Genomic DNA, 11,684 nt, shown 5'->3' on the forward strand with positions numbered 1-11,684 from the left:
AATTATTTTATTTAGAATTGGGACAGATTAAATTAAGGGGGAAAGTAAGCAATGATATGAAATGAACATGATGCATGCACGAACTTACGATCTCACAAACTTAGAAAACAAAGGTTAACACTAAGCGGTATTTCCGGTGGCATACAACGTCCGCTCATAACGTAACTAGCGTTCTAAGCGAGAACGTGGTTAGGGTACCTGCAGAAAACTCATTTCAGCCCACCCACAGTATGATCGTGCAGAACAAAATTTAAAACTATACACTTCACATACACAGACACCCGTCCATGCATGTGACGTGTCACTACCCACATCATCGCCCTAATGACGGCATCGCCTCTGAGGACAGAATTCCCAGCATGTGGTACTGTTCCCAAGACACACCAACATGTGTGCATGACACAGCACCTGACAACACTTCCCTAGACCGGCAGTGTATCCGATCATGCTCTCACAACTCCCACTTACCATGGCGTAGAGGAACAATTGAACCATACATTACCACTCAAATGAATGGCACTCATACTATTGCACGCCGTATGAGCGACGAAATAAAATATGATGCATTAACCCCCAAGTCAGTACTTAGCTAGCCACCTTAGAGTCCTTAACTGGGCATAAAGGATATGACCATGGCACACTAAATAATTTTCCCAAAACTTAGTTTAACACCTTGATCATTGTTAACTAATAAATAAAATCTTTTACTAAACCGGTTTAGATTTTTGTTTAGAACGTACTTATGAACAGTAACTCGCTAAACCTTGCTCCGATGCCAGCTGTAACAGAACCGACCAAATTATAAGAGATTAAGCCTAATAGTGACCATTTGCATAGTCGAACCATCACGCTTAAGCCCATATAATCCCGGTAGTCCGTGAAATCTCGAAGGATTTCAAACCACACATCGCATACAGCCAAGATCGTAATAAGTTTAGCGGCCGCCATCCATAAGTACATCCAAATTACAACATTCATGAAACACATCGGAGTACTTAAGTTATTACAAACCAAGTTCTTCAAGTAGCGGAAGCTTCATAGTTCGAAATTACAACACACACGATAAGTCTGATATAGTGCCATAGTTTGGTCATCCCCACAAAAGCAAAGGAAGAGACAGAGTGACCATCGCCCTTGGTCTAGTCATCACCCATAGCTGGGTACAGACAGAGGATGCAATAACCATAGTACATTTGACCATCTGCAAAACAACATGGGAATAGAACCCTGAGTACGAGAAGGTACTCAGCTAGACTTACCCGTCATAAACTTAAAATAAAGACTCATCAAGGATCATGAAGGCTATTTGGTGGGGTAGCTGACAACCATTTTGCAAAGACCGCAAGGTTTTATTACCCTAACCCACCTAAATCTTTTCTTCTTTTAATTTGCTCAAGTTGAAAATATCATTACCTATTATCTAGGTTTGCTCCTGTGCTATTACAAGCAAGTATGAAACTATGATAGTACCTCATAAAGTATTTCCTAAGCCATTCATCATTATAATCCAAGTGTTTCATAGTCCTTACTACGAGGACAGGGCTCATGTCAAGTGCTCACTATCCAGGAGCGATGGCGATTCGAATCGATTTCTAACCAGCTGGCGAGTTTATTCCCCACACAAACCACACTCACTGATCAAGTGAGCTACAGGTCACCATGTTGCACTATCCAGGACCAATTCGGGGGTTCGACAGGCACCGCCCGTACCCGAGGACCATTCCGGCGACCGAGGTATCCAAGGTATACCAAGGTTGCGCGCCGCGCCCTCGTCGTTCTCCTCAACCATCACCAATACAGCGCGTACATCGGGCCGATTCCCGGCCCGGATAGTGCTCAGGCTTCGCGGTCGGAACGACTTATCCTTCCAGCTAAATGTGGGGCATGCGTTCAACATGACAAGAGGGCCGTCAACGATCGGTCCTTAATCGACACAGGCAGGGGCACTATGGACAACCCACCATAAGACCCTGCCCGGTCTCCAAATACATTCCACACTTGGTTATCCTTTTCCCAAGCAACCAATGCTTAATCAAGCCGGTATCCACCTATATCTCGCAGGTGACAGGAAATCACCCGACTTCTACCAGACTAAGCAAGCTAAGCATAGACTCCGCGCCTATCTACATAGGACAAGGTAGATAAACGAGTAGGGATAACAAGGAGTACATATGCAGCAACGTTATCAGGCAACTCCTATCACTTAATATGCAATACAGTAGAACAAGTATAGTACTTCATATAAGTTAGCGAGAATAGGGAGATTTGGAATGCTCCGGGGCTTGCCTTTCTCAAACGTGCTGGGTCGGTGATCCGGACACTCCTGCAGTTCCTCTCCGGGTTCCGGGGCTTCCGGAGGTTCCTGCTCCTGAATCTCCTCTGGCTCCTCGGGTCCCACCTCGTTCTCCTGCGAGCCTGTATGATGCATGTATGCTCGTGAGTGGAGTGCGAGATGCCCGAGTGGATGCTTGTATGAGAAAGTACCAAAGGACCATGACATGATGCATGGATGATACACTTGGTCATGCTTATTACAAGGTAGTCAACATCATCCGGGAACAATAACTAAATTAAGCATCTGTTGCATTCTCTTCTACAGATATTTTTCAAATGCAACCAGCAACCCCCATGATGCTTCAAAGATACACCAAACCCAACTTATTCCATTCAACCTATATATATACACCTTTCATGGTTTTCTTTATTCATTTCTAAGCCCATTAAAAATCACATGCAATTCTGTTCATCAATAAATTCCACAAAAATTACAGGAGACTACCAGCTAAGCATAAAGTCTACTGTAAATTTTTCATGATTTTTGGATACCTATTTTGAGCCACAAAAATCACAAGATTAATTAATAAGGCAAGTAAAATCACTCTACTGTGATACAAGTGTCAAACAACAGATTTCATATTTTTACAATTTGTATAATATCATAAGAAACACCCACAAAATTTTCCAGATTTATTGCATGACCCAATTAATTATTAAAAATCCTAAATCACTGCCATGCAAGCATTTAAATTACCATAAATTCATTTATACACCAAATAATATGTAACAATATTTTCTCAGTGATTAAACACACATGCAGAGCCAGCAAAACAAATTTTACATTTTTCTGAACCCTATTTTATTTACTATGCATTTTCCAAGTTTAGGAAAAACATGGATTGATTATATTCTTACAGGTAGATTACTCAAACATGGCATGCAAACATACTAGGCTATAGATCTGGAAATAAGGAATACACCAAAATTTGTTTCACAATTTTTGGAACTATATTCATCAAGATATGGATTTTTGAACATTTAAATCATTTCCTGGAAATTATTTTTCTGAAAACAAATCAAATCCACCCCGAGACCTGCTAGGTGCACCCGGTGCAGTGCACCCGCGGCCGCTGACGAGCGGACCCGCCTGCCAGCCGGGCCCGCTGGTCAGAGCGCAGAGGGGGAGGAACTCCGGCGAGCCGGAGCTCACCGTCGGCGACCCCTTTCGGCGAATCAAGCGGCTCTACACGCTCTACGGCTCACGGCGGACCTAACGCACCCATTTGCGCGGCCTAAAACGGACCGGAGCAGGCTCGCCACCAGCCATGGCGGAGCGGCGGCGCTGCTCATCATCGGTACGGGACGCCGGCTCGGTAGAGCGTGGCTGGAGGGGCTTGCGAGCATCGCGGTGCCAAGGCGAACACGATGTGCCAACTACGCAGCACCGGAAGGCATGGAGACGCGCGGACCACGCGTGCGGCGGCGGAGCTTTCGCCGGAGAAGAAAGCGAGGGCGAGCGGGGCTCACCTTGCCTTACCGGGTGCTCAGATGAGCGTTCCGCAACGGCGGAGCGAGGGCGAAGCTCGGGGAAGAACTAATCGAAGAATGGCGCACGCACGGGGGAGGAACAGCCGAGGCGGAGCTCGGGCTCCAATGGCGACGGCGGCGCTCTCCGCGTGCGGGGCGAGGGCGAGAGAGCGAGAGAGAGGGAGCTGAGGGGCGCAAATGGGAGCGGGGGCGGAGGCGAGCGCGACCGAGGCGCTTTGGTGGCCGACCGGGGCGCGTCCTTGCTGCCGCATGCCCGCCACGCGGCGGCCGAGTCCTGCCGGCGCGCCACGGCGTCGCGGCGAGGCCGTCCGCGCGCGGACGCGGGCGCGAGCGCGGGGAAGGGGGAGGGGAGAGCGCGGGCGGGCCGAGCCGGCTTCGGCCAGTGGGCCAGAAGCGAGGCCGCGGCCTGCTAGCGCCCCCTTTTCCATTTTTTTTTAAATTTTCTTTTCTTAAATCCTCTTCCTAAAGCATTTTGACCATTTTCAAATCATTTTCACCATTTTCACCCAAAAGCAAAGTGGTGCCAAACTAAAAGTTCTACAACTTTGCTTTAATAGGTAAGACCAAATTCTAAATAGAATTTGAATTACAATTTAAAACTTAGTTGTAGGTTTTTAAATAAAGTTATTTTGGATATTTTGTATAAATTCCATTTCTCAATTTCCATAGCTCCAAAAATTGCACAAAAATGTTCTTAATTCTTCTTACACATAAACCAACCTAGTTTGAATATTTCACAATTTTTGAAGCAAGCATCACATTTTTAACATATTTAAAACTTATGAAATGATGCACATAAAATCATATTCTTAGAAGAATGACATGCTCATGATGCTTATGATTGATGAGAGTGCTTATGCATGACTTTGATGAGACTAAGTGCATGCTTAACACCTAGGGTGTTACAGTTCATGTTGATCACTTCTCCAAAATAATCACTTAAGTCATACTTACACAAATAGGCCCTAGAAACCTCTTTTTCTTAAGCTTTTAAAAAGTGTTTCATAAAATGTTTGCATGTCAAAACTTTCTACATCAAAGTTGTAGCAAATTTTATATGGAACAAAAGTTGTTTTATGGCCATCTCATGAAAATGATCACATCTAGCTCAAAAGTGACCCACAAGGCTGATTTGGGGCTGTTTCCAACACTTACAAAATTTTCTAAGTCTGGGATCGCAGCAGTTTGCTCGAGGGTGTGTTGTTCATCTTCCAGTTTGAATTCTAGACCAAATCAGACCATGATCCTGTAGGCAATGTTGGTTTACTCATGTAGCTCTCCAACATAGAGCAGTTAGCTAGCAAAATCATCGAGTGGATTTGGAGATAATCGCAGTGCAAAATCGAGTTTTGGTCGGGTTCAGAAACAGAATGGGGTCGCCGTCAGTTCAGGGGAGCTCGCCGGTGACGCCGCGTGTCTGGACCCGTGGTGTCCGTACGTCGCCGTTGGTCCCACTCGTTAGTCTTCAACGCGTCCTATGGCTTGCCACGGCGCCCCCGGTCGCGTGGACAGCACCATTCCACTACCGGCTCCCTCCCTCTCGCGTGCGTCGTCTTCTCCGCGTCGCCGCCGTTGCTTCGGCGAGCTCGCGCGCGCGCGTCTCCGTGTCTCCGGCCAAGCGACTCCGTCCATCACTCCGCTAGCTTCCCCGCAACATCGTCGTCGAGTTGGCTGCAGCTGCCGAGTCTCGGTAAGCCCGCATTACCTTCTCCGTCGCGAGCTTACCTCGCCGGAGCTCCGCCATGGTCACCGGCATCGTGGCCAGGGCTCAGTAGTCCACCATTCCTCCTCATTCTTGTCCCAAAAGCTCCGCTAGGTCATGCTGATGCTCGTCCGCCTTCTCTTTCTCTCTGTCTCCGGCCAAAGACGCCGGCGGTCGGCCGCGCACCACCGCCGTGCCGCCATTCGCGAGGGCGAGGTACCTAGGGTTCGGTAGAGATAGGGTTTCGGGTACCGCTCGATGCGGAATGGAGTGGGGAGCACGATGGTGCCCTTGGCCATCGCCGAGACCTCGCCGTCGACGAGATCTCCGGCGGTCAAGTCGCGCCTCTGCTCTCGGTACAGGTGCTAATCTAGTGGTAGGATGATGATGATTAATATGATGCTCTCACAACATTGTAGTTATAATCTAAGCTTTTTGCAACTGTTGAGTCAACCAGCTCCACTTGATATTAGCCTTGCATGATCCTTGGTGTCTTTTATGTTTTACTAGACGGGTAAGTCTAGCTGAGTACAATCTCGTACTCAGGGTTTATTCCCACCTGTTGCAGATGATATCTTTTATGATGGCTTCTGCAAGACCTGTCTCCATCCCGCTGGGGATGAGGACTAACCGTTGGGCACAGTTCTCTAACTACTTCGTATCTGTTGCTTTTGGATGGATGGTGTACGACCCTAGCTACAACAAGAACTTGTGATTTGAACTATGAAACGTGTGTTGTAAACTATTTTGCTTTCGCTACTACAAATATGTGTTGTAATAACTAAGCAACTCCGATGTGGTGCCGCTTCGACGGCAATGAATGACTATGTAACATTCGCTGTGTTGTGTTGAACTATTACGATCTTGGTTTGTTGCAAGTTGGTTTGAAGTCCTTCGTGATTTCAGTTGACTACCGCGATTATATGGGCTCAAGTTTGGAAACTTGATTGCTTGTCAATCGTTTCTACACTTGAACTCTTATAATTTGGTCGGTTCTGTGACAAGCATGACATGAGAGAGGCGGTATTGAAATATGCAATTGCTCATCTAAATAAATAATGAATGGGATCTGCAAGTGCACAGATTAATACCGATGTAGCATTTTAACCGGGAAGTATTCCAGGTATCGTTATTTATACTTTTACCACTGGGAAGGGATTAGTAACCAAAAATGTTGATTATAGAATGGAATATAAGATTGAGTATCTATCATTGCATGTATAATTGAGAACATTTATCTAACTCTTTCATACAGAGATAAGTGTCACATAAAGGATATATAAAGTAATGAATAGTGATAAAGATAATTAATCTGATCATCATAACTTAGCCACATATAAATATGATAAGCACCTCAACTAGATATTCTAGCAAGTCATTAGCATGGAATTAGAACGAACTACAAGAATATTTCCTAAGTTATTCTCAACTATATAGTCTAGCATTATGTAATACCCGATTTTAAGGACAAAACCAGATATACACTATATATGAGTTTTAGAAGTCAAATCTCACATATAGCTACAAATAAGGGATAATATCAAAAGACAATGCATAAATATATAACGTACTTAGTATAAAAGATATAACCTTTGATAACAAACAGCGGATAGACAACTCCAAACTACGGGTATTAACTTCTCTCTACATGATACAACTGACTGATTGATCACAAGCCTAACACATCTCCTAAAGTGTGGGGGAAATAGCAAGAGTGAGTCCATGTCGAACTCCACAAGTATAGCAGCTAGATTGTATAGCCAACAATCTCATGATCAATGTGACATAAGTAATGTAAAGCACTAAACAATAATAATGAGCATATTTAACACACAGGAATCATCACCCTTAATGTAGATGACATGACCCTAAGGCCGCTCCTAACCGTGAGCTCGGCTAGTATACTAGTTTTTAACCCTCTGCAGAGGTTGCACATCTTTACCCATGAGTCATGATTTATCCTTTCGCCCGAGGTAGCTAATCTCTTAACCCCCTTCCTAGGGAGGTCGGCAGAGATCACTATGAAGTCTTTCAAAGGTTCGTCTAACAAGTTAGGGCCGCTTGGTTTCATTAGTCAGTCCGTGTGATTCACCCGCAGGAATCCACGGTCTGCTGTTCCTCCAATTGCGCCACAACGGGTAACCGCTAACGAGCTAGAAAAGTTACTCATACTTAACTAAAGCCAGAGCCATTATAGCCCTCATGGTTACACTGTTGTCCCGGATGATCACGTACAGACAAATCATCAAGCTGCTAAAAAGTCATTTTTATCGTTTCTTACTTAACATTAATCTAGCCACAGGATCATGGTCACAGAAATAAAATCCAAATGCTATACTTGCCTTAATCCAAATGCTCTTGCTTATCCTTTTGGTTCTGCTGGTCTTTACTTGTTGCCAAAGCTCTTATCTTGATCACCAAAAACTGTTCTCCGACTAAACTCGATCATCGATCACCAACACAAACAATCGAAGACAAATATACACGAAGCAAACAAGGCTACAATTAGAACAGTACATCAATCATATAAAAACAGTATGAAAAGTTTATAAAATGATTCTACGCATCGCCACGATCTCACAGACGTAAAGATCACGAAAATCGGAGTTACAACGTAGAAGATATGAATTTTCTAAGATTTTATATAGAAAAATAATTAATTAAATAGGATCACGAAATTAAAGAGTTTCAAACTGAGAAAACAATGTCACTAACATGTAGAGCGCATTAAAATGAATCCAACGCAATTTGAATGGGTCAAAACGGAATTAAAATAAATATTTTATGGGCAAAACTGTTTCAGTGGCAAACTTGTAATTTATGAAAACGTACTTGTAAACTGAACTGAGCTGTTTGTGTTTTCGGAAAAAGAAAACGTGTTTTGGAAATACGCTTTAGGACCGCGGGTTAGTACTCAAAGTTTACAGGGTCTCTTTAGCAAATGTTACCCCGAAGGGGTAACTTCTATTCTGGGCCATAGGATCCGGATCGGACGGACTGAAATTGCCCAGGGGGGTTCCGGCCGGCCGGCCACCGGACAAAACTCCGGCGCGGTGGCGCCATGGACGACCTCGTCGGAGTTCGTGGTTATGGCGACTCATAGCACCAAACTTCGAAAGAAAACCACCAATGCGCAGAGGAGCTTATCCCGAACCCGTCCAGGGACTTTATTCGAGCCAAGAAGACACAGGGAAGGCTCGCGGCGTGCACTGGCGGGTGCGACCTCGGAATCGGGATCACTTTGCGAAGCCCGACAAGCGGTCGTAGGTGGCTCGCGAGCAGTAGAAAACAAGGACCACGGTGGCGGCAAACTGCAAGCTTGGCGAGATCTAAAGCACGGCGAAACAGGGCAATTAGGGCTCCCCAACTGTGCTAGACGCGAAAGAAGATCGCAGGGAGGATTACAAGGCTTTTTAAGGGGGTCAATCAGGCGCATAAGGCAATAACCCCGGGGAAATCGGGATTCGGTTTTGCTCCCGGCCGTGTCCGGCTAATTCACGGCGAGGGGAAGGAGATGAAGCCGGTTGACATGCGGGGCCCGGCTGGCGGTGAGAGTGGAAAGGAGAGAAAGGGGGATCAGGGGCGCGCGCAGCTTGGGCCGTCTGCTGGGCTGGTCTGCGGGTTGGGCCGAAGGGGAAAGAAAAGGGTAGCGGGGGGATGCTGGGCCGCGGGCCAGAATAGAGAGAGAGGGAGAGTTTTTCCTTTTCTTTTGTTTTTTTGCTTTTATTCCAAAAGCTATTTGAAACTCATTTCAAAATCTTTTTAAATCATTTTGAATTTTTAGTTCAAAAACACTCAGCACAATAAATAAAATGCAGAAGCATGAGTGCACAAAAATGTTGCTACACCCTATCATAAATTTTATTTTGATGAAGATTATTATTTCCTATGTTTCATGAGCACAAAAAATCCAAAATCAAATTATTTTAGCTCTATTTTCAAAGAATAAAATTTAGGGTGTTACACATTATCATAGTTAGTGGAAGTATACTTAGCAATCATTGTAAGCAATGTTTTTGATCGCGGGCTATTTCATTTCGCGTGAGCCTTTTTCAGGCGCTATAGACGCTTTAGCGCACGCTATAGCGGCGCTATAGGGCCGCTATAGCGGCTGCAATACGCCATAGCGTGCTGCCGCTATCAACGCTAACTAGGCGCTATAGCGGCGCTATTGCGCGCTATTCAAATGGAATCGAACAGAGTATATGTCAATCAACATTTCAGCAGGATTGCAAACCAAACAACCAGCAGCAAGTCAAAACTCAAAACATGAGTGTTTCACAGAATCACTGATTCACAGTTATTAACATAAGCATAAGTGCTGCATAGCATAACCAATTAACCATAAATCATTGTTCAGTCACTATGTTGTCCTTCTGAATCTGAACCAAGATCAGAACTGAAACAAGGATGCATTGCAGTGTCTTCTTCTCCATCAGAAGATGGGGCAGATTGTTCTTCATCTTCTAAAGAACTAGGGATCAACCTCTTCCTCTTCTTACTCCTGGATCCTCCCCTCCTTGTTTCTTCTCTTTGAGGTGCAGCTGCACTTCCCTGTGATGATCCTCCAGCTCCAGTTTCTCCCTCATTCTCTGGATCAACTTCTGTTGGCTCTAGGCCAGTAATCCACTCATTGTCCTCATCCTCTAATGCATCAACAACAGGTTTCTCCAGGGGATCTTTGTCCTTGTTAGCCTTCTTTTGCCTCAGCATTGAGTTGAATTTGATGTAGACTAGATCCCTCATTCTATCATGCAGCAGCCTATTGCGTCTCTTTGTGTGCACCTGCATCAAGAACATATTGTCATACTCCAAGAACAGTATGGCTGATGAACATATTAGCTAACTACCAGGACAACAACTTACTTGTTCAAATATACTCCAGCATCTCTCACAGGCTGATGAACTGCAGGTGAGAGATAGAATTCTTGCAGCCAACTTTCTTAGGTTTGGTATACTACTTCCATGGTTGAGCCACCACTTAGCTTAATTAGGAATCACAGTTAGAGTTAGGCAGTTAGTTAATAATTCTTGAAAAAAGTGCTTAGGCAGTTTGACCATTTTACATACCAGGATCAAAATGAATGTTCTTGCACTGTCTTTTAGCAATGTCTTTGCCAAATGATCCTTCTGCATCCTGAAACTTTTGGAGCTCCTCAATAATCAAGTCTTGAGTGTCTTCATCTGGAACAAGCTTGGTGATGCAAGTTATGACACCATCTCTAAATGAATCATTCTCCTCTATACTCTTCTTGTTTTGGTAATAGTAGAAAGGGTTCAAGTAGTAACCAGCCCTATGCAATGGTGACATCTGGCATCGTACAGTGCTTCCATGCTGGGTCAGAGGGCTCACTAACAGTTTCTTCTATTTGGTTGGGCAGATTGGCTGTTGATGCAGTGCTAGAAAAGCCTACAAATGTGCATTGTGCATTGTGAAGCATGACAATATTATGGGGTTCTTGATATTGTAGATTTAAGCATGACAATCAGCAATTCACATAACAATTAAATTATTAAACTATTTAACTAAGTACTGAACAATTAAACAATTGTCTGTCCACAACACAATTGTCTATACCACACTACCACTACCAAATCGTGCAAGCAATCAAAACTTGTACTGATTGTCTATTTCTGTTCTTGCAACCAATAAATTACACAAAACCGATTCCCATCATTTATCTAGTGATCTGTCATCTACACATGTCAATTCATCGCATGGATTAATTGCCCAGTCATTGCTGTAAAAGAAGAATAGGGGAAACCGGGAAAGGAAACTTGCCTAGGGTTTGCGCCGGTGCAGTGCCATCTGGTTCCGACATTGTTGGGCTTCTTGACGAGGTAGCACGCAGGTCGCAGAAACCTCAGGTGCCCTAGTGCCCAACCGCCGTAGTAGCGCCGCCTCCTACCGTCCCTCACCCAACGTCGCCCAGCTCCCAAGCCGCCACCAGAGCCTTGCCTCCTCCCGTACCTCCGCTGCCGCCGTAGCCTTGCCTCCGCCTGTCCCTCACCCGCTACCGTCGCCTTGCCGGCAGGCCGCCGCCTTCCAATCGCCGTATCCCAGCCGCCGCCGCAAGGGAGAGGGAGAGGTCAGAGGCCAGCGACCAAGCGTGACCAAGCGTTGTAGGGTTTGCACTCGTCCAGATGGCCTGGAATA

At 45.1% G+C, this 11,684-nt stretch overlaps 1 protein-coding gene across 1 annotated transcript; it reads right to left on the bottom strand.

Moving 5' to 3' along the window:
• Positions 9,884 to 10,838, bottom strand: LOC8077784. Its single transcript, XM_002453711.1, has 3 exons — positions 10,598 to 10,838; positions 10,394 to 10,512; positions 9,884 to 10,312 (listed from the first exon to the last, which is right to left on the bottom strand). Exons 1-3 carry the CDS (start codon positions 10,836 to 10,838, stop codon positions 9,884 to 9,886), a joined length of 789 nt encoding a protein of 262 aa, XP_002453756.1.

This window comes from Sorghum bicolor, chromosome 4 (assembly GCF_000003195.3).
Source record: "Sorghum bicolor cultivar BTx623 chromosome 4, Sorghum_bicolor_NCBIv3, whole genome shotgun sequence".
NCBI classification, from domain to species: Eukaryota; Viridiplantae; Streptophyta; class Magnoliopsida; order Poales; family Poaceae; genus Sorghum; species Sorghum bicolor.

What these genes read in the sequence shown, in the direction of transcription:
- LOC8077784 (XM_002453711.1), bottom strand. Translation starts at nt 10,838, where the DNA reads ATGTCACCATTGCATAGGGCTGGTTACTACTTGAACCCTTTCTACTAT. An exon ending in GAACATTCATTTTGATCCTG is followed by an intron (nt 10,513 to 10,597) that starts GTATGTAAAATG and finishes TTCCTAATTAAG; the next exon opens with CTAAGTGGTGGCTCAACCAT. An exon ending in GCTGGAGTATATTTGAACAA is followed by an intron (nt 10,313 to 10,393) that starts GTAAGTTGTTGT and finishes TTCTTGATGCAG; the next exon opens with GTGCACACAAAGAGACGCAA.